The sequence below is a fragment of the Eurytemora carolleeae genome, unplaced genomic scaffold (assembly GCF_000591075.1).
Source record: "Eurytemora carolleeae unplaced genomic scaffold, Eaff_2.0 scaffold89, whole genome shotgun sequence".
Lineage (NCBI taxonomy): Eukaryota > Metazoa > Arthropoda > Copepoda > Calanoida > Temoridae > Eurytemora > Eurytemora carolleeae.
In genome coordinates this window covers 381798-406002 of record NW_019396034.1, presented here as the reverse complement: position 1 = coordinate 406002, position 24205 = coordinate 381798, and the positions used below count along the sequence as shown (strand labels likewise).

The window sequence follows — 24205 nt, the reverse complement described above, 5'->3', positions numbered from 1 at the left end:
CATTTTAGAACTAGTTTCAAGCCACTTCTAATACCATTTTAGAATTAGTTTCAAGCCACTTCTAATAACATTTTAGAACTAGTTTTAAGCCACTTCTAATACCATTTTAGAATTAGTTTCAAGCCACTTCTAATAACATTTTAGAACTAGTTTTAAGCCACTTCTAATACCAATTTAGAACTAGTTACAAATAACACCTAATACCATTATAGAACTAGTTTCAAGCCACTTCTAATTCTATTTTAGAACTAGTTACAATCCACTTCTTATTACATTTTATAACTAGTTTGAAGCCACTTATACTACCATTTTAACAAAAATTTTAAACAAAAAAATACAAACAGTTTATTCAAATTCAGAACGCAGATACATGAGGGTTCGTACTTGATGCTTTATATTCATCAAAAGTTAATCAACTGTTACTTCAAAGATTTCATTTCTTTTTAATAAATCTTCAACTGTAACAAATTTAACAAACTTCAAAGAATTTACAAATATTAATAAGAAGAGTTATAAATCCTTTGCTCCTTGAAGAATTAAAAATTAAATGTTTAAATAAGTCCTTTATTATACAAGACTGACTGAAGTTCCCGGCGTTTTCCGAAAAAAAAATGAAAAATGAAAAAAAAATTCCCTCAAAAATGTTCAGCCCATTCGGTCCAACCGTTTGACCGGCTATAGCTGACATATATATGATTAACGAAGAGCTTTATTAAAATGAAATAAAAAGTTTTAAATAGATATTTAACGTTTCCCAAACTTTGGCTTTACAACATTCTACATTTTAAAGCTACTTGTGACTGCATTAAATTAGGCTTATATACTAATAATTCCGTTTTAAAAATTGCTCTTTTAGACGCCAGTTTTTCTTCATTTTTGAAATAAAAATAATTAATTATTATTAAAACCAGATGAAAAATTGTATGCTCTTACGTCGCATTTTGAACATAAAGAAGGTTAAATTCCTACAGTGGGGGTTACAAAACTCTGAAAAAAATATATAAAACTATATTCTAAGTGAGATCTTATGAGGAAAAATCTATTTGTATATTTATATTAATGCATATTTAGTATAGTAAAGAATTTCAAAAGTAAACTGCGCTAGTGAGGCGAAAGGATTTTAAACTTTAAATTTAAGATTATAAAATGTAAAATTATTCATAAATTTTACATTTAAACAACCTTTATAGACTGTACTTTACTTCAAGTTCTTAAACTAAAAAGATACATTCATACACGGCTATTTGCGATATCTGGTTACCTGGATACCTGGATACATGGATACCTGGATACCTGAATACCTGCATAACTGGATACCTGGATACATGGACACCTGGAGACCTTGAGACCTGAAGACCTGGAGACCTGAATACCTGCATACCATGATACGTTGGTACCTGGTTACTCAGGTTCACAATTATATACCTGAATATCTGGCAACCAAAGGGATTTTACAAAGTTTGTAGATCCCATAAAACTTCCATCCTATAATATCATTTTCTTAAAATCATGTTTCTTGAGTTTTAAAGTTATTCTACAGTATCAATACGAGGAGGGGTGAGTTTTCTCAAATATTCGTAAATATTTATACGACGGGTGTATAAGGGGGGGATTAACCCAAACATATCTAGTATTTACTTGATTAACCCAAACATATATCTAGTATTTACTTAATTATATAAAAAACCCACCTTCCCCCATTTATCAGAGGTTTGGTTTATCACAAATCTTGATTCCTCCCACATCAAGTCAAAGTACAGCTCGAAGGTCATCGTTAACGCGATATCGTTTATTTTTGAAACCTGAAAATACAATATTTTTGAAATCTTCTTTTTTAATCAATCTACTAAGAGCAAAATCTGTATTGTACTATTTTTCGTAATTTTAAGCGATCCTGGCAGTTTAAAAAAAGGGGCATGCTCGATTCACACGACGGTACCTTAAAACATTTTCTTCATTGTTTCAAAAGAAATACGCAAGTCACTTATGCAGAGAAAACTCAAATGAAAATCAACAGTTTACAAAACAGAAAACATGGATATCTAATTCAAGCTTTCGAGGGTTATACCGTTGTGAACTAGAGATCATTTCTAAATAAAGTTTAGTCCCTTTCACATGCTTCTTACAAGTATTGATATTTAAAGATAAAATTAATCCATTTTTATTGGGACCTTCCCTTGTAATCTTGAACTTTAGGAATATTTGTTAAAATCAATAAATAATAAACTAGCTTGGGAACCCAGGTTTGCCTAGAAACTATCTTGTTCTAAAATATAAAGTCAACCCACTCAACTTAGACACTTTAAACCGTGCTAAGAACATTCCCTTGGTTCTAACCATAGATAAATAAATAAACATAGATAGCTTATGTACGCAAAATCACCAAGAATTGTACAGTCCGCGAACTCATACTTCTAAGGGTCAAAGTGTACTTTAAATATAAGCGGGGTGGTTTGGTGTTTTAATGGATTTCATAATAGAGTGTAAAATAACTCCGGGAATCGAACTATTTGAACAACAATATTTCACTGTGCAATATATCATATTGACGAGAACTGAAGAAGGACATGAGAAGAACTAATCTAACATAAATTTCTCTCTACAGAACTCATGTACACCACAAGTACTCAATAACATAAGAACAGCCAATGTTCACAACCGACCTAGGTAATCTATAAAATAGGAATATCTTTAAAACATCTCTGTACACTTATATCTTTCAAGATGTAAAATGTCGTCTTATGCGCAATCTATCTTTATCTATGGTTCTAACGAGTTCCTCGGTCCAAATGTTGTAAGGCAAATCAGACCAGGGGTTCGTTGAACAAACAGAGTTTCCTACTTTATATTATAGATAATATTATAATAAGAAATATTTAATACATAATAGTCATAAAATACATTGAAAAAGCATAATTTAATATACTCACTTGACAGGTAAAACACATTACAAAACAATAATTATTTAAAATTATTAATGGTTGAAATAATAGGTGAAAATCAACCATGTTTACATTCCTCCCAGAAACTACAGTACACATTATTTACATTACTCCCAGAAACTACAGTACACATTATTTACATTCCTCCAGAAACTGCAGCACACATTATATAATATATATCTTATGGTAATTTCCTTTTATTAATATGTCTAGAGCTAAATATTTTAATTGTAGAAGCATATACAGAATTTTTTTTTTTACTTTTCAGGGATGGGCTTATTTCCCGCACCCCCCCCCCCTTGCTAGAATTTCATATCATTGTACAATGTACATTAAGGATGCCCCATTTTTTAAATCGCAATTGATTTTTAAGGCGCATTAAATATCTTAACAATTAAGGTGAAACTAAGTTTTATAAAAAAAATCTCAAAATGTTAGATTTCTCTCGAAAACTGAAACATTAAGGTGAAACTAAGTTTTATAAAAAAAATCTCAAAATGTTAGATTTCTCTCTAAAACTGAAACATTAAGGTGAAACTAAGTTTTATAAAAAAAATCTCAAAATGTTAGATTTCTCTCGAAAACTGAAACATTAAGGTGAAACTAAGTTTTATAAAAAAAATCTGAAAATGTTAGATTTCTCTCGAAAACTGAAACATTAAGTTGGGAAAATAATAACAAAATTGAAAAAACTGCCACTGTAACATATTTAAAGATTAAAATATACCTATGAGAATTCTTTAAAAAATTACTTTTTGAAAACATTAAAATTTACATAATTTACCTCAAAAATGAAGATATCAACAAAGACTTCAAGTGGTCCATCTGGAGTCGGGGGAATAACATCCTAAGAGAAAAAAAAGAAGATTTTTTACCAAGCTAGGATTAGAACACTTTGAACATTTAGATATAGTTTCAGTTTGAATACTTGTGCATAAATAAATCCCTCTAAACCCAGGGAATGTATAATTAACTCTCATATCTACAGGGTTATCCGCAAAGGATGAGACTTTAGAGAAGACTGCACGAACAGTATTCGGTTTTTTTTAACATTCATTTATAGTTCCCTGCAGATGTAAAACTGTTGCTTCCTCAGGCCAAATTAAATTAGTTTTTATTTACAATAGATTGTTAAGTGCAATCTTTTCTGTATTATAAATTATTATTAGGCAAATAAATGAAATTCACCTTAAAAGGGTCTGTCCTAGAGAACGCTTTTTGACCCCACCCCCCTTTTTATATAGGACGGCTAGGACAGGATATGGGGCGGGCCGGGTGCGGCGGTTAGATGTCTTACTTTGCTCATGTGATTCATAACAGATACATGTACAGCAAAAGCCTTGTTGTACATGACAGTGTACTGTAAAATTATGTTTACAGTGTATGGAAAAAACAATAGGGTTGTATTTTACAGAAAATTACTGAAAAAGAATGTGGTACAGTGTACTGAAAAAGGATGCTGTACAGTGTACTGAAAAAGGATTTGGTACAGTTTGTTTTTAATCTTTGTAAAGAAACAATCTCAAGAACTGACGAGGGTCAACCCAGACCGAAATATATTTTCAATAAATGTGGAACTAACATCTACTTTTTTAATCTACAGAGGTTTGGTCCATCACCATCACTGAATTTTAGATTTAGTACAGTGTACTGAAAAAGGATATGGTACAGTGAACTGAAAAAGGATGTGGTACAGTGTACTGAAAAAGGATGTGGTACAGTGTACTGAAAAAGGATGTTGTACAGTGTACTGAAAAAGGATGTTGTACAGTGTATTGAAAAGGATGTTGTACAGTGTACTGAAAAATAATGTTGTACAGTGTACTGAAAATGATGCTATATAGTGTACTGAAAAAGGATGTCGTACAGTTTACTGTAAAAGGATGGTGTACAGTGTACTGAAAAATTGATGTTGCATATTGAATTGTTAAATGATGTTGTATAGTGTGTTGTAAAATGATGTTGTATAGTGTGTTGTAAAATGATGTTGTATACTAGTGTACTGCAAAATTAAAAATGTAGTGTGCACTTCAGATTTAGTATTTTACAGTGTACTTCTAAATTTTTCTAAACCAATGTTGAACAGTGTATGTACATTGTGATCTTACAACAGGTTTTAAACACTTACTTACACAGTTACTAAGCTTAATTTATTTCCCCGTTAACAACTCTGTTAAAAACTCATTATTTCTATTTATTTAATTACAGTAAAACAATTATACAAAGTGTTTCTGTTTGGCTAAACTACAAAAGAATACAATTTGCAGATGTTTTACTGCATTTCAAAATGATTTACAGTGTAATCTTTAAATTAGGAGTAATTTATAAGATTTTAGTTTACTTAAAAAATCCAAATGTCAATTAAAACAAAAATTACAAAAATTGCATTTTTATCTTTACTTAAAAAATCCAACTGTCAAATGAAACAAAAATTTAAAAAATCGCATTATTATCTTTATTAGCTTTCAGGCTTTTGTATTGTCAAACAATCGAAAGGTTTCAAATTGGAAGTATTTTTCAGTTTTGTTCTATCTGTTCTATATGTTCAATCTGTTCTATCTTTTCTGCCTGTTCTATCTGTATTATCTGTTCTATATGTTCTATCTGTTCAATCTGTTCATTCTGTTCTATCTGTTTTGTCTGTTCTATCTTTTCTATCTTTCTATCTGTTTTGTCTGTTCTATCTGTTCTGTCTGTTCTATCTGTATTATCTGTTCTATCAATTCTATCTTTCTATCTGTTTTTTCTGTTCTATCTGTTCTATCTGTTTTGTCTGTTCTATCTGTATTATCTGTTCTATCTGTTCTATCTGTTTTGTCTATTCTATCTGTTTTGTCTGTTCTATCTGTTCTATTCTGTCTGTTTTTCTGTTTTGATCTGTTTATGTATAGATTACCTTATTATATTCTGATGGTATACAGAAAGGATGGTCTCCCATATTGTTGTGATTGCATTTTGGAATATCACATAGTACTGCACCAGGTTAACAAATACATGATAAAATGTTAACTCTAACCTCAAAGGTAAAATACTTTACACATATGTTTTCCTAAATTAGGCGAATTGTTCTTTTTTACATATTTCATATTTTGAAAAAATCCGCAAAATAAACTAAAACCCGATTTTCTGATTGATTATTTGACAGCTACTAGTATTAAACATTCTGACTTTCATAGAACATCATAAAGGTTTAGTTGTGATTTTAAATTAAAAATTAGGTTGTTTTGTGTAGGTTTAGAGATAAAATATAAAATTTGGCCAACTTTGCTTGAAATCATTTTTGGAGACTTATGGTCAATATTTGCTTTTTTATATCCTTCAGTTATCGATGGATTGTCAATGTTTTAAAATTTGTTTAAAGAGTTAAAGGAATTGTTAAGATATATGGTTAAAGTCGGAGCTATATTATTATTATTCTTGACTCTTACAGAACCCCCCCACCCCCCTTGTAATACGTTCTTCAATGTTGTAGCCACAGTGGGGGGGGGGGGGCACTGTGGGCTATCACGGGCCTGTAATAGTGAGTTTACACCATAAACCTCTTATTTAAGTTAAATAAGGCTCGGTCGCTTAAGATTTTTTTTTTCAGAGATGTTGTCGTAGTTATGTTGTAATGTTGCGGTAAAGTTCTAGAATTTCACGGGAAAACTGGTCATTTCCGTGAAAACTCTTTAATTAGGTATTTTACGAATGAATCAAAGACAATTATACAATAAGGCGCGCTTGCGACGCCCCCAAATCTTTGATTAATAATATCTAGGTCATAAAGGTCTGTTTGTATAAAGGAAAAATTTTATAATTTAGTTTGTATCATGGAAAATTCGAAAATCAACTAATCAGAGTGGTGCATGCGGAATCCCAAACAGCCAATCAAAAGCCGGGAAATTTAAAATTTTGCCCGCCATATAATGAGAGAACTCTCATTGGTCGGAATCCGACAGGTTTATCCAAAAATTAAGCGATGTGCATTAAGGGTATCCAATTCTAAAGTTTTCAGCTCAGGATACTTTTCAGATTTGTGATCAATCCCTTGAAAGATAAAGTGCAGTTGCGCTTCTATAAATTAAATTCTTACTCTTGTACAAAATCATAATTTTAGAATTTAATATTTTCTTTAAGAAATTCTATATTTTCTGAAACAAAATTGAAAATTTAAGATTTAAAACAATTTAATTTCTTTTAGAATTATTTTCCAAAGCTTATTGAAATGTTGAATAGTTTTCGATTCAATGGAATGTTTGAGTGGAATATTTTCGATTAAAAGTTTCCACAAATTATTTTAAAATTTATTTAATTAGTTAGCATTTTTCTATGTTTATTCATTACTATAATCCGATTTAATAATTTCAAACTGTTTATCTAAAGAAATGTTTCCAAAATACCATATTGACTTATTAAAACATCCCTTAAAGGGAGTGTTCTGGATAAATGAAAGAGGGGTCATGCTTCATTTAAATGGAATTCAAAATTGATCAGAATCAATCTTTTTTTCCTCTGATTCTTCGGTAATTAGAAAATTGTAAAAATCAAGTTCAGTAGAAATCCATATTTGAATAATTTAAACTGAGTCAGAATTTAATGAATTTGAGCCGCTTCACAAATCCGCCACAACCGGTTTCAATTGAAACTTGAAACATTGAATACAATTTTAAGTGGAACCAACCATATTTGAGCCGCGTCTCAAATTTCAGCCTCGGCTCAAATTCTTAAATTCTTTAAATTCTGCCTCTGGTCTATTAATTTTTGCAGGTAAGAAATTCCCAGTTAAAGTAGCTTAAAAATATAAAAATAGAGTGAAAAAATTTGATTTGATGATCAAATCAGATATAATCTCATAAATATAGATGAGCAGATATACTGACAATCTATAATCAATGAGAAAAGCTGTCATCAAATAAAAATGTTTAACATAAATGTTTTTTTTGAGTAAAAATCTTATATTTTTGATAAAAGAAAAAAGTAAAACATATTGTATTAGATCAGAAGAAAATATTTCTGAATCAAAAGTTGAATTTTCTCTAAAGTTATTGAGTATTCTACTCAACACCTTTACTAGCAAACAATCTTGTTTTCAACTTTTAAAGAAGAGATAAATCTAATTTCAAAATTATATCATTCTCGTTTGTATAAAAAAAAGGGTGGGACCATTTGGCACTTTTTGATAAAATTGATCAGTTTTTTTTGAAAATAAAAAAAAGAATTTTTTTAAGGTTTAAATGAGCAGTTGTGGAAGACGATGCCTGGCCGCGTTAAACTAGTTCCACAAGATTCAACAGAATGAGATAGAACGGATACGGGGCATAGTACTGATAAATCATCTACAGTCTACACGTGTGATATCGATATGGACTCTAGTTCTGAACCCTCTAGTAATAAGTTATAAGAAATATATATACTGGAAGTTATTTATGCGTTTTTATTAGAGTCTGACTCACGTCCTCTATACAGTTGTTATTGTCCCAGGGTTAGTTTATCTTTAAATCTTACCCTTGATTTTGAAAATAAAAACAGGATTCATATGTTCGTGATTTAGTTTTTTTCCCAAGATTTACTAAAAATATTTATCAAAGTTGTTGCCAATTTCAACCATAGCTTTCCTTATGTTCAATCAAAGTTTTTGGGCTTGGCAAAATATTGTTCATAACAAAGGAATTGAGTCTTTGTCACAAACTATGATTTTCTAATCTCTATATATTTGTAATCCAATGCCGTATACCTTAGATATTTCAAACTATGAATTCTGTTAGATGAAAAAATCTAAGTTTGAAATATCAAAGGTTTACACCATCAGGTGGAAAAAATATAGGTATTATGAAAATCAGAGTTTGTTACAAAGACTATATTCCTTTCTAGAAATTTTTTTTAACGAATCCCCTTCCAATTATCCCTAAAAAAATGTGAAATCCTATTCCTTTAAGAAAATTATGACATTTTATTATGTATTTCCTGAATGTAAACTAAGAAGAAAAATAATTATTTGAACCCTGTACATTACAGGTTCAGGTCAGATCTTCTCTATTTCCGGGTTTAGGTCAAAAATGCTCTACTTTCGAATCCAGGTCAGATCTCCCCTCCTTCCGGGTTCAGGTGAGATCTTCTCTACTTCCGGGTTCAGGTCAGATCTTCTCCACTTCCGAATTACGGTCAGATCTTCTCCACATCCGGGTACACGTCAGATCTTCTCCACTTCTGGGTTTAGGTCAGAAATTCTCCACTTCCGGGTTCCGGTCAGATCTGCTCTACTTCCAGGTTCAGGTAAGATCTCTTCTTCTCCTGGATTCAGGTCAGTTCTTCTCTACTTCCGGGTTTAGATCAAATCTCCTCTACTTTCGGGTTCAGATTAGATCCCCTCTACATCCGGTTTCAGGTTAGATCTCCGCTATACTTCGGAGAAGAATCAATCATAGGTCGACTACTCTAGTTTGTCAGACAATGAACTTCTAGGGTTTTCATCTTTTCTGCATTTTCTTGTTTTCAGTTTAGAACTATTAGAACCTCCTGGAGTACTGGGCTCCAACCAGAGGTGCCCTGAACAAAATATATTTTGTTTATTGTTAAATTAAGAAGAAAAAAACAAAATTAAAAGAATAAGAATCATTGAAAGACGAATTGAGTTTTACAACAATCTCTTATTTTTTTAATTCTGATATCTTTGCAATCTGATTTATTTTGATATTTCAAACAATAAATTCTTTCAGATCAAATAGTCCAAGTTTGAAATATCAAAGGTTTACACCATCAGGTTGCTAAGGTATAGGGATTAAAAAATGAGTTTAAGTTGAGAATTATACCATCTTATTTTATGTTATTTAACTAATTTTTGCTATTTAGTTAAGTTGGACCTAGGAGTAAAGATGGGCATTGTTTTTCAAAAGAACGAAATTTTTTCAAACGGAACAAATTTTTCATGAAAATAACGATGGACGAACAAAATGAATCGTTCAGAGAAAGGAAAAAATTATCATTTTTTAAACACAAAAAAAATACTTGAAACAACAATCATTTTTTTTAACGAATGCGAGTGTTTCTAAAGATTTGGGAAAAAATTATCGCTTTATTACTGAACGAACGATTTTTTAACAAACTTTTTAATAAACAGTAGTTTTTTACGATTTTTTCGACCAAAAGATTTGGAAAAAACGATCGGTTATTTTACTGATTGAAAGATTTTATTGAACGAATGATTTTACTGAACGAATTATTCTACTAAGATCACGAACGATTATACTGAACAATCGTTTACTGAGAAAACGAACGAAAAAAACGGAAAATGAACGATAATTTTAAGATCGAACAAAATTTTTCTTTTTTAAACGATTGCGAAATACTAACAAAATGCAGAGTCTTTCACGAACGATAAATTCGAAGGAAAAGAATTTTTCGCTTATAAAATCTAAAGTTCAGTGTTTTTATTATTAATCTTTCTTATTTACTTATATATAAATAAATAAATACCTAATTTTTATCATAAGATTAACTAATTAACTAATCAATTAATTAGTATAAGCTAGAAAGAGCAAATTACATACAATTTATAAATAATATGATATAAAGGATCTACTAGTATCAGAACACTTGCAGTACACATTACCATATATATATATATATATATATATATGTAATTTGAGAATCTGTTTTGTTTTTTGTAGAAAACAGTGATATATTTTTGGTATCCAATATTCATATGTTCAACAATGGTTAATTTAGAAGAAAAAAATAACGCCTTTGTTCGGTAGATGAAAAAAACTAAATTTAGCTAATCTAAATTTCCATAACAAAATCATATTTCTATATTTTTTCCTAGATAATTGAATTGAACTTCTTTCCTATAAAGTAGCATTGAAATGTTCTCGTCTGATTGCATTGTATAGAAATTGTTGATATTTTTTGAGTCAAATTTCCGATATTTAAGAATGAAATATATGTAAATGTATGTGAATATATATTTTATTCAAAACATGGTCAAACACTTTTCGTTTTGCAAGAAGTCAATTTATCATATTCAACAACTCGGGCAATCTTCAGACCAAAGATTCTAGGTTTTAAATATATGTATACATGGCTTTATTAATAACAGAAAATGACGATCAGGGCCTTAACGATGATATCAGGCAATAATACAGGAGATGTACAATATATATATTTTATACCATGACATCCAGCAGGGATATATAGTATATACTTTATACCCCGGCTTCCATCAGGGATATACAATATATACTTTATACCCCGGCTTACATCAGGGATATACAATATATACTTTATACCCCGGCTTACATCAGGGATATACAATATATACTTTATACCCCGGCTTCCATCAGGGATATACAATATATACTTTATACCCCGGCTTACATCAGGGATATACAATATATACTTTATACCCCGGCTTACATCAGGGATATACAATATATACTTTATACCCCGGCTTCCATCAGGGATATACAATATATACTTTATACCCCGGCTTCTATCATTCAAATCTAGAGAAATATAAATATAATTCAACAATACAGATAAAATTGAGTTTCAAGTTTTAAACAAACATAAACTCCTATGTAGAATTAGAAATATTTTTGTATATACTCTAATGGTTGAAAGAGTTTAAACATACATTTTGTATCAAAATAATTTAGTTGAATTTTCCATGAAAATTTTTTGATGACCATGTGACAATAATGACTATGTGGAATTTTAAATATCAATCTCAATGGTTTTAGGATTTAACTTTAACCCCTAATTGGAGATTAAAACCTTCAAATATTCTTTAAATTTGAAACCAATATTAATGGTTTTAGGATTTAACTTTAACCCCTAATCGGAGATTAAAACCTTCAAACCTTCTTTAAATTTGAAACCAATATTAATGGTTTTAGGATTTAACTTTAACCCCTAATTGGAGATTAAAACCTTCAAACCTTCTTTAAATTTGAAACCAATCTCAATGGTTTTAGGATTTAACTTTAACCCCTAATTGAAGATTAAAACCTTCAAACCTTCTTTAAATTTGAAACCAATCTCAATGGTTTTAGGATTTAACTTTAACCCCTAATTGAAGATTAAAACCTTCAAACCTTCTTTAAATTTGAAACCAATCTCAATGGTTNGGGGGGTGGGATAACATCTATTTAAAGTTCCAATTTTAGATAATAAAGCAGGTTATCATTCCATATTTAATTTAGCTTGAATTGCATTGTAAGCATTGTACACTGCATTGTGCACTGCATTGTACACTGCATTGTACACTGCATTGTACACTGCATTGTACACTGCATTGTAAACTGCATTGTACACTGTATTGTACACTGCATTGTACACTGTATTGTACACTGTATTTTTTTTGATTTAGGTGGATAATAATTATTTTCATGAAGGATTGTTGGCTAGGAATATAAAAATATATTTCTATATGTTGGTAAAGGAAGGAACTAACACTGTCGATATATTTATCTGATTGTATTGGGAATGTATATCCCTGGATTCATGAAGGGAAGTTTGTAATGTATATTGTCTACTGTACACTACAGACATAAGTGTATATAGTTCTAATATCTATCAAACATTAGTTCCATTATTTTGTATTATTGGAGTTTATTATTCATTGGCATTATTCCAGCATATATTTCTTACCCTTTTCAACCAATTTTAGTCATTGTAAAATATTTTAAGAAAACACAGAAGTACATTTTTTATCTCAAAAATGATATTCTTTACTGCATCTCACATCCATAACAGATATATATATGGTAGTAAAAAAATAGATAAATGGTTTTAAATGTCTACATCATCAGATTGCAAAGATATTGGGTTAAGAAAAGTAGAGTTTGAGGCAAGTGTTCAGAACCTTTTTGTCATTAATGAATGTTTTTAAAGCAAACTCTAAGGATTAATTTGAATAATTTAGGTTCTTTATGATAATCCACCCCGGGGTAATTAAAGTGTGTATATTTATTTAAAACCTATTTAAAAACCTAATTTTTATTAATCTAAAATTTGATTAATCTTGAATAGTAATTTTGGAAAGCATATCGAAGGTTTATAGATGGTCAGAATCTAAAAAGTTGCCTTACAAAATGTTGAGTTTTCCAAATTCATGAGAAAAAAAAATGTTTTTGTTATTGTTTGATAATATAAGAAGAGAAAATGCCGCAGATAGAGCAACTTAACAATTTAAAGTTAAAATCGAAGATGGGTGCGAGCACCCTGGAAGCCTAATACTACAAAAATTACACATTTTTCGATAAATATAAATTTCCTATTTGAAATGTCGTAGAAAATTACAAGTATATTGTGTTGAAATAGCTACCATACTTCTATAAAGCGTGAACGGTTTAACTCCTATGGCTGAAGTTCATGGTATAAATTTAAATGCTATAAATGTCCAACAATATATTGTTTCATCTTGGGTTAGGGGTTCAAATGTTAGCAATCTGTAAAACTACAAGTTGACTGGTTCAGTTAACCCGGGGTATATATTTGTCTAGAATTGGACATTACTTGTTGATTTACAGTCGGCTAAACCTATAAATTATCTTAGCCCTGTCAAGTCAACGGATAGACAAGAAATAATTTTTACATTTACATTTTTCCTCGGAAAAAGAAAGAAATTAAGTTTTGATAACTTATGTAGCATTTTAGAACCTTTGACTGTTTTTTAATATAAATTTTACTGTTTAACAGTTGTTTTGGTAACTTTTTTGGCAGGTGATAGCCAACTTTGTTTTTACTATGATTAAATATCCACATAGTAATTATAAAATCAATACAAAAGTTTTTTGTTAAATACTTTATTGCCTAATTAGTGTGGTATATAGTTAATAAATCACCCTCTCAAATATTAATTTATACACCTTAAATTAAGTTATAGATTTATTAGCAAAGAGAGAAATAAAAGTATCATTTAAAAGATTTTTTATGAATATAAACGCATTCGATGTTATCTAAATTCTTAAATTTTGAATCGATTACTACTGATTTTATTTCTATTTATAAGGTCTTAAAGGAGAAAATGAATGCATATGGTTGAAAACGCTTAATACTAAGAGAGAAGAGTCCATATAAATTCACTACAAGTTGCATTATATCATGCATACCGTAAAAAACCTTAACAACTTATCTTTTAGACAAAAAAAATCAAGTGGTTAATTTAAATTTTCTGTTCAATTTAAAACTTAAAACCGCAAGAAATCTAGTGAAAAGAAATGGTTTCTTAAAAGAAATGGAAATATGACCCCTCAAGCGATTTCAATACGAATTCTTAATTGATATCTAGACAAGGAATTTAATTGAATATCAAATATATGAAACTCCACTGCACTGGAAGAATATATTTTTTAATCGAATTTAATAAAAGAGACTTTTTCCAAAATTATAGGTAGGAATCTCATGTATCAGTATTTTAACAAACGGAAGTTTTAAAAAATTACCGAAAAATTCCGTAAACCAACGGAAAGAACCGCTAATTTTCAATTCGTTAAGAAACCGAACCCGATTGATAAAAACAAACATTTTTAAAGAACGAACTGATATTTCAAGAACGGACAATATTTTTAATCTTGAACTTTTAGACCTTATGATGATTTGAAGTTTTGATTGTTTCCAAGTTGTAATCGTAAACATTTTTAGATATCAATTTCAGATTTAGCGAATTTTTCTGTTTTTAAAGGACCAGATTTCCAAAACCTTGAAAAAGGAAGTGAGTGTTTACCAAAAAACAAAAATTCTAAAATTTGATCTAATGAATTCAGTGTTTGAAATATCAAAGGTCTATGATATTGGGTTGCAAAGATATAAGGAACCAAAAATTTAAATGTGTGACAAAAACTTGCAGTTTAAATTGTTAAATAACAAAACAAAATTAGAGCCCAATCGGTTCAGCTATCGGTTCAGCTGTTATGCATGAACAAATCAACACCAAATACATAAATATAGATAAGATTTCAAGAAGGTTTCAAGATACACCTTTCTGTAGCTGTTTTCTTATCCCAGACAAGGATGCACTGTTCATTGTTCAAAAGCACATTATCGACACATTTTTGGCTGGAGCTTGTATAATTAGAGATATCTTGTGGTCCGTATACAAATAGACCAGCCAATACCATCAGGACACCATGATATTTACTGTTCTCTTTCTTTTCTTTATCAAAGTTTTTATTATATTCATAATGTCTAATGAAACGTTAAACATGCTAAATGTATACAGTATACACCGTTTAAAATAAACTTATTCCTCGTTGCACCAGTCAGATTAGGGCGTGCACATTATCACCAGTACTTTGCAGGGTAGCGCAAAAGCCTTTCAGCTCCGGATTGAGAAGGCCTGGTGGGAATGTGAATGCTTCAACGAGGAGTAAGTATGTTTAAAACAGTGTATCGTATATTTACTATTGTTCACACTTTCAAAACACCACCAGAAAATTTATAAATGTAATGAACCATATACATATACATATAATATTTTTGCTTTAAATTTCTTTAAAATGCCATACAATTTTGATTTATAATTTTGCTTTGAGCTGTTTATGATAGATACCAACATACATGACATATTTATAGAGCCTGAAACTTAAGTATTGTAATGAAACCCAGTTTAGGAAACCTGGTTTCATGAACGGGGTCAGGAAGTTTTGTAGATAAGAATATTAGTGTTTAGAAATATTATTTCATGTGGTTTCTTCACATTCTACTTTTGTTTTCTGATTTATTAAATTAAAACTAACGCAAATGTATTGACTCCAAAAAGGAATCTCGGGATTTTCGTAGAACGATACTCTCTTTTTCCGACTCTCAGCTTTTAAATTTTTTTAAAACTTGAATTGACTTTTCAATTTCTATGTACCTTTCGAGTTTTTATTAAAATTGGTAATAGATTTAAGTTCAAAGCTTCGATATGTGCCTATAAGGTCTTAAATCTCTAGACTAAATATTATTTATTTAGTAATATGAAAAAAAATCGATATTTAAGAGAAAATTACTTTTTTGTTTTGCACCTTTAATAATAAATTTTAGAATTTTCAATGATTTAGTATTTTCTTATTTTGTCTAACATTGTTTTGAAAATGATTATAAAGTTTTGCGGGGATAGACTGTCGCATGGAGATGGACTGATGCAGGACATCGGGCAAAGAAATTGAGTCTTTGCCACAAACTCAAATTTTCTAATCCCCATAACTTTGCAAAATATTGGCGTAAGCCTTTGGTATTTCAAACTTTGATAATTTAATTTTAGAGAATTCATAGTTTGAAATATCTAAGATCTACGAAATTGGGTCTAAAAAAAATGGAATTTAAAAATCAGAGTTTCTGAATTTTACACTTTAGGGTAGAGTTTCTCGTTATAAATGTATTTATGATTTATTTAAATTAACAGTTTTAATTTTTTTTGAGAAATGACTTTCATTTTAGTAGAATTCAGAGAAAGAAAATATTTTTCAATGCGTTTAATTTAGTTCCTCTACAGCTGACTGAAAATATATGATGAACAGATGAATCAAAAAGTGCAGTAATTATAAGTAGTCAACACGAAGTACTACCTGAACACACTCTGCACCCCTCCATTATCTACATGAAGTACTACCTGAACCTACTCTGTAACCCTATGATTACATGAAGTACTACCTGAGCCTACCCTGTAACCCTATGATCTACATGAAGTACTGCCTGAACCTACACTATAACCCTATGATCTACATGAAGTACTACCTGAACCTACCCTGTAACCCAATGACCTTCATGAGGTACTACCTGAACCTACTCTGCATCCCTCCATGATCTTCATGAAGTACTACCTGAACCTACTCTGTAACTCATATTAAATATTATGATATTTTACATGTATACTTAAAGAGACTTTAAGCGTTATTTCAAGTGACCCTTCATATGGCAAAGATGGCAATGCCTTATTCACAACAGTGCTCTTTAAAGCTTTGTCTGATCAAGTATGATCGAATCTATTTCTACTGCAGGGAAACAAATAAGAAATATCGAAGTATCCTCTACGTTATTAGTAAAGATTTTAGGATCTACCTCTGTAAATCGAGCATTGCCATCTTTGTATTGAGGCTCACTTTAAATTATGCTTACAGTCCCTTTAAATGTTTAATGTAGAATATTCTTTCAAGGGGTCCCACAGTTGCCTGTTTTTTTTACAATGTAAATACTCTGAAGGCTTTTTGCAAGGAACAGGATGACTATACATCCAAAGAGGCTTGCTCATTTTGGGACAACAGTGTTATCAATGCTTTTATTTTAAGCGGTCCAAGAAAACTAAATTATCGAAGATTGGAAGAAGGGTGGATATTTTTTTTTTTTTTCAAAATTCCTTTTTTACAGCCTTCTTATGGTATTCTTTCATTTTTAACTTTAAAAAGGAACATAGAAACTACCTGCAGTCTCCTGCAAGACAAATTAGCATAATTTAAGATCATTACTTACTAAAAGATCAATAATAATTACAGGAAATAAAAAATAATTCTCCCTTTATTAAAATAATATGATATGTATACGTATAATGTTAATGTATAAAGTTCAATCAATAACTTTTTTTATATCGTTATTAGATACATAAATGGATTATTAAGACATTTGCCTACCAAGTATACTGTATGTAACTGTAATTTTATTACGTTTAGCTGTGGGTAAATAGAACTTTTAGCAATAAAGGGGAGGCGAGGGGGGTTAGTTTTTTTATAAGATTACAGGGGGGGTCAAATTATTATAGGGAGGGAAAGGACTTGGAGGGGGAAGCGCAAAAGTACCCCTTCTGAATACGCGCGAATTTTTGGCTGGTATTAATGTAAGACATTTTTCCTTTGAGATATTCAAAATGAATGTTTGCAGAGTTTCTGCTTTACATATTTCTATTAGATTGTATTAAGGTCTAGTTTATATGGTTATATAGAAATAGAAGAAGGATTATGGCTTAAAGGGTAGAAGTAGCCATATGTTGCCTTGTATGAATATTATCAAATAGTTTAAATTTATCCAGCAGAAAGATTATTGTACAATCTAGGATTTCCTGCATATTCAAAATTAAAATCTTTAATAAAATTTTTCCGTTTTGATCAAACTAAAGTCTTGACCAAATTACGTAGATTTTGACGAAATAAAATTTACTTTTAAAGGGTTTGTTAACGTAATTTCAAGTGTAATACTGATTTGATAGAGGTGCATGTATGATTCACAACGGATAAGAATTAGGATTCAAGGGTACCTTTGTGAATCAGTTATGCCACTCTTTATATAAAGGGTCACTTAAAACTATGAGGTCAGTCCCTTTTATTTTAAATCTGTTTAATTGAAGTTTAACAAATAATACAATTTAATTCTTCGCCTCGAGGCAGATTTCCTTTAAAAAAGAAAACCAATAAAACAAATTAAAAACCTTTTGTACCCCACAAAAAACTTCTTAAAAGGAAAAAGAGTTGATGCATATAAAAAAGTCAATATCTAAAATTATCACATTCTATTTATTTTAAATGAAAACTTGTAAACCCTGAAAAAATGATACCTGTAAAGTGTATTGTGTAAAGTGAAGGGATTTACTAGGGAAGAGTGGGGTCTGAACCGGAGTCTGGAGCCACGACCAATGGTTTACATTGACTGAAGAAGGAGGTTTATACTCTGACTACCGAGGTTCAGTGATTACACGATAAACAAGCACTCCAGTATCATCATACAGTAGATAGCTAGGTTGGTGATACATGTACTCCAGTATCATCATACAGTATATAGCTAGGTTGGTGATACATGTACTCCAGTATCATCATACAGTAGATTGCTAGGTTGGTGATACATGTTCTCCAGTAACATCATACAGTATATAGCTAGGTTGGTGATACATGTACTCAAGTACCATAATACGGTGGATAGCTAGGTTGGTGATACATGTTCTTCAGTACCATAATACGGGTGATAGCTAGGTTGGTGATAAATGTTTTCCCGTACCATAATACGGTAGATAGCTAGGTTGGTGATACATGTACTCCAGTACCATAATACGGTAGATAGCAAGGTTGGTGATACATTTACTCCAAAACCATAATACGGTTGATAGCTAGGTTGGTGATACATGTTCTCCAGTACCATCATACAGTAGATTGCTAGGTTGGTGATACATGTTCTCCAGTACCATCATACAGTAGATAGCTAGGTTGGTGATACATGTACTCCAGTATCATCATACAGTAGATAGCTAGGTTGGTGATACATGTACTCCAGTATCATCATACAGTAGATAGCTAGGTTGGTGATACATGTTCTCCAGTATCATCATACAGTAGATAGCTAGGTTGGTGATACATGTTCTTCAGTACCATCATACAGTAGATAGCTAGGTTGGTGATACATGTTCTCCAGTACCATCATACAGTAGATAGCTAGGTTGGTGATACATGTTCTCCAGTACCATCATACAGTAGATAGTTAGGTTGGTGATACATGTTCTCCAGTACCATCATACAGTAACAATATATTTATATAAAACAATTTAGGTCAATCTGATTCAGAGGAAGACAACAAAATCAAACACTTTAAAAAGGATTGTTTACTTAATTGAAAATGCAAATATTACCCCAATTTTTTATCTAAAAAATTAAGACTAATTGACATTCTTGTCCTCATGAATAATAGACCTTTACTATTTGGAAACATAAGTTTAAAAATCAGGTTTGTATATATGTTTATTTGCATTCAATTTTCATAAAGGTGAACATAGTACAATCCGTTTAGCATTATCTGATTTCATGAAGATACAATTCTGGAAATAAAAGAGAAAAATAACAATGTGACCAGAGTCTCATCTTAATAAGATCACGATAGTTTAAACTTAAAGTCTTAAGTAAATGTATTATAAATATTAAATGAAAACTTAAAAGGAAATTAATATTTGTGCGCTAGAGGGAGCTGTACGCTAGAGGTACAGAGCTCTGGTTTAAAAGTGATTTAATAGGTGATATTGAACAATTTATGCATATATTTTTAATACAAAAGTGTTGTGAACATACGGGCTTTGGCCTGGTGTTAAAGAGTTAGTGACTGCCTGTGATTTTAGACCTATTGACCTCTGTTTTAAAAAACATCCCAGCGGGAATAGGGTTAACAAAGGTATATCATTCATGGGTCGGCGATATTTATAAAAAAAGATTAGTTCGTTTTTTTTGAAAAGATTGTTTCGTTTTTAGGTTTTTTAGTCGTTATTGACACCATAACTTAGTTATTTAGAAAAGTAAAATCTGCCCATCCCTAGGTTATACAAAGATAGTACAATTGACCAAAAATTATTTATCAATATCTTCCGGACTATGTTTCTTGTTCAATACATTTGAAGGGGGGGGGGGGCTATTGAGACTGATCCCCCTTCCCCTGGACAGATTCTGGGGAGGGGCCTTTGAGACTGATACCCCTTCCCCTGGAGAGATTCCTGGATACGCCCCTGATTTTAGGATAGGCCATATCATAAAAGTCGGAATTTACATTTTTTTCTGAAAGAATCATATTAGTGCAGATCTTTTTAAAACTAATTCTCTCCGTTTTTTAAACCAGAATTTGGAAGATCTATGAAAATATACAATCTAAGAAATGTCAAATTTATCTAATAAAATTTGTTGGAGCACTCAACTTATCATTCATCAAAATTTGAAGAATTGATCAACTAATGAGTTGAATTTGTCTCCAGTGCAGTGATCCAAAAAATATTTAGATGAAAATGTTGCATTTCTTAGAGTGTATATCTTAATAATCATTGATAATAGAGCCGGGTAAGGAATGATATTTTCTGAGAAAAATTCTAAATTCTTGGATTTTATTCTCAAAACACTACTGCATGCTTTTTTAATACAAGGTTTATAAAGACAAATATTTGATCTTAGTTACGCCTCTAGATTGTATCAGAGAGGGTAGTATTTGAAGGGAAGAAAGAATTAGTCTTCAGGGATAAGGTTTCTCCTCTCAGATTAAAATAGCAGAAAACTGGTTTCATTGATGCTCTAGAAAATAACCTAGAGGAAACTGGTCTAAAGGGTATCCAACTTATTTATCGAATATTATTTTCACTCTGCTCACGGTTTTACCGATTTAAATGACACCATCTTTTAACTATGTCTAACCCCCATGAAACTTCACCTAATCCAACCAATTTTAAGAACGATCCAAATTAAGGTCAGAAAACGCTTAGGTCAGTTTTGACTCTAGGACGGATGAGAAGTCACCGTTTCTTTTATTCCATCAAACCCACAGTCACGGTCCAGTAAACACCCCAGTCTTTCTTTAGGTATTGATAGGAATTTGTAAAGACTTTTTAGAAATAAAAACTACTGTAAAAGATTCTTTTCTAATTAATTTCTTCTTTTGTAAAACCCTGACTTGATTCATTAAAGTTTAGTAGGCAAATAATATTGTGATAAAACTAGAAGAAAACACGTCTTTTGTAATTTTAAGGAACAGCAGAAAATAATGCCTTTATATTTATTCAATCCCATATGTATTCCACACAGTAGTATGGGTAGAGATGGGCTACGTTTTTGTAAAAGAACGATGTTTATTGTGAACGAAACGATCGACGAACGATGAACGAACGACTTGGAGCATTTTGAAAAAACGATCGTTTTCTACTAAAAGAACATCTGTTTGATTTTATAATTATTGCTTTCACGGAATTAGGAATTAATACAATTAACATATTTTATCAAAATATTAAATACATTAACTGAGCATAAACCTTGCGTGATGCAGGCTGAACATTGTACAGTTGCACATCTGAGAATTGTATTTAATATAATTATGATTTTATTGGCTACAAAGGGTGCAAACATAATGAATGAGGGTTAGAGGGATTAATTTGAAGATTTAACAAAAAGTTTATAAATTGAATTTTCTCCCTGCTTTAAATATGAGATAATTTCAAAGTTTTTGAAATTAAGATTACAAGCTATCGTTTCCTATCAAGCATGTCACTGAGGGCTAGAATGATCTGATACTTCACTTAAACGTGTCACTGAGGACCAGAATGATCTGATACTTCGCTCAAGCATGTCACTGATGGCTAGAATGATCTGATACTTCACTCAAGCATGTCACTAAGGGCTAAATTGATCTGATACTTCACTCAAGCATGTCACTGAGGGCTAGATTGATCTGATACTTCACTCAAGTATGTCACTGAGGGCTAGATTGATCTGATACTTCACTCAAACATGTCACTGAGGGCTAGAATGATCTGATACTTCACTCAAGCATGTCACTGAGGGCTAGAATGATCTGATACTTCACTTAAACATGTCACTGAGGGCTAGAATGATCTGATACTTAAAATCAAGCATGTCACTGAGGGCTAGAATGATCTGATACTTCACTCAAGCATGTCACTGAGGGCTAGAATGGTCTGATACTTCACTCAAGCATGTCACTGAGGGCCAGAATGATCTGATACTTTACTCAAACGTGTCACTGAGGGCTAGAATGATCTAATACTTCACTCAAACATGTCACTGATGGCTAGATTGATAAGATACTTCACTCAAACATGTCACTGAGGGCTAGAATGATCTGATACTTTACTAAAACATGTCATTTAAGCTAGAATTATATGATACTTTACCAAAAAATGTCATTAAGGGTTAGAATGATCTGACACTTCACTTAAACATGTCACTAAGACCATAATTATCTGATACTTACTGAATCATGTCACTGAGTGCCATAAAAAATGTAAATACGTTTCATTCATGTTTCTGTAATCCACATACACATTTTCCTTGCGTCGGTATAAAAAAAAAATATAATTTAAATAGCAAAATACCAGCAAGAATGAACATACACCGCAGTTTCACGCTATCCTTACTCATAATATTGTTTAAAGGATGCTTTTGAATAAAACATCATTAGTTGGATGGATCATTTAAAAACTTTTCTCATACCTTCCAGATTTCTAGGATGTAAATCCATCTGTTTTTGTTTTAATCATTGATCAATGCAGTTTTAATTGTTTAGAATCTAATATGTAGGTAATTCAAGATAATTTTTTTGCTGAAGATTTTTGCATATTTAATAATTTTATCATTATATTTGAAAAAAAGAGTAACATATGTTAATTGAATACTCAGGAATTAAAGACCCAGTATTTGTATGATGGATGGTTTGTATGTAGGTGCTTGACAGAAAAAATAATTTCATGCACATTGAAAATTTTTAAATAGAATTATTTTTTTTCATTTTTTGCCAAAAATGTTCCTGTCCCTGGAAAATACTAATTTATCTAATTTATTAACCATAACTATGCTTGTGGTATTCTGGTCAGATATGCTAGTGTAAACTGAGGAGGGAACCGAAATTATTCAAGAGAATTATTATTTCAACACCGATTAATTTCAAAACATCTAATTATTGCTAAACAAAATCTGAAAATAAAGCAATGAATTGCTTTAAAATTCTAATATGTACTCTTCATGTATTCTTCATGGTGGGCCGAAATCCCGGTTTCGTAGTTCTTTCTTTTTAAATTTCCTACCCTGGAGTACTGGAGTACCTTGGTCTCCGCATCATCAATGCAATCCAAGCAGAAATATCTATTAAAGGGTTTGTATCCTCAGTCTGTTGTAAACCATGACATGGATAAAATTAAAGAAAGTGAATTCCTTTGCTCCCAAGTAAATACAGTCAGCTCCGTAATAAAGTGAACGAATGTTACGATTCCAAATATAGCACAGTAGACATACAATTTTCATGAAATTTTCAAGTTTGATAAAGTGATAACCAGAAAACTCTGGAATAGGTATACAACATTAATGCAATACTAAAGCACATTTGATGCTGTTACAAAGAAAATAGTATTACTAGTTATTAAATCACTTATTAAGTGAAATGGGCCTGTTTACACTGCACAATTGTTGTGTCTCATGTTCATTGGACTATTTAAAGTCATAACTTGAATCTAAAAGTCATCTTCCTTTCCAGAGTTTTCTGGTTCTCACAGTAGCATCTCAAAGCAGTTGTTTACCCATGCTTACCCAGTTCACTGAATTTATTTAATTTAATCTTTGGTAGAAAAATCGTAGTTCTAGTCCTCATTCCTTTGGAAACCACTGTAGAATAGCTTTTTCAAAAATTCAACGGAACTAAGTCTTTGCCTCAAACTCTGATTTTCTAATCTCTAACTATTTGCAATCCAATGTCGTAAACCTTTGATATTTCAAACTTTGAATTTCGTTATATCAAATCTACAGGTTGCAAAGATATAGGGATGAAAAAGTTTGAGTTTGTGACAAAGA

General features: G+C 30.9%; 1 protein-coding gene across 2 annotated transcripts in view; it reads right to left on the bottom strand.

Annotated features, from left to right (window-relative positions):
- LOC111697855 (glycine receptor subunit beta) overlaps positions 1-18542 on the bottom strand; it is a 44732-nt gene extending 26190 nt beyond the window's left edge. For both annotated transcript variants that reach the window (XM_023467993.1, XM_023468001.1), the window contains exons 1-6: positions 18451-18542; positions 8889-9470; positions 5839-5915; positions 3727-3789; positions 1692-1802; positions 1426-1485 (exon numbers count right to left, since the gene is read on the bottom strand). In XM_023467993.1, coding sequence (XP_023323761.1) covers positions 1426-1485; positions 1692-1802; positions 3727-3789; positions 5839-5915; positions 8889-8934 — 357 coding nt within the window. In that variant the 5' untranslated portion in view covers positions 8935-9470; positions 18451-18542. The remainder of the gene's footprint in view (positions 1-1425; positions 1486-1691; positions 1803-3726; positions 3790-5838; positions 5916-8888; positions 9471-18450) is intronic.
- Positions 18543-24205: the final 5663 nt, after the last annotated feature.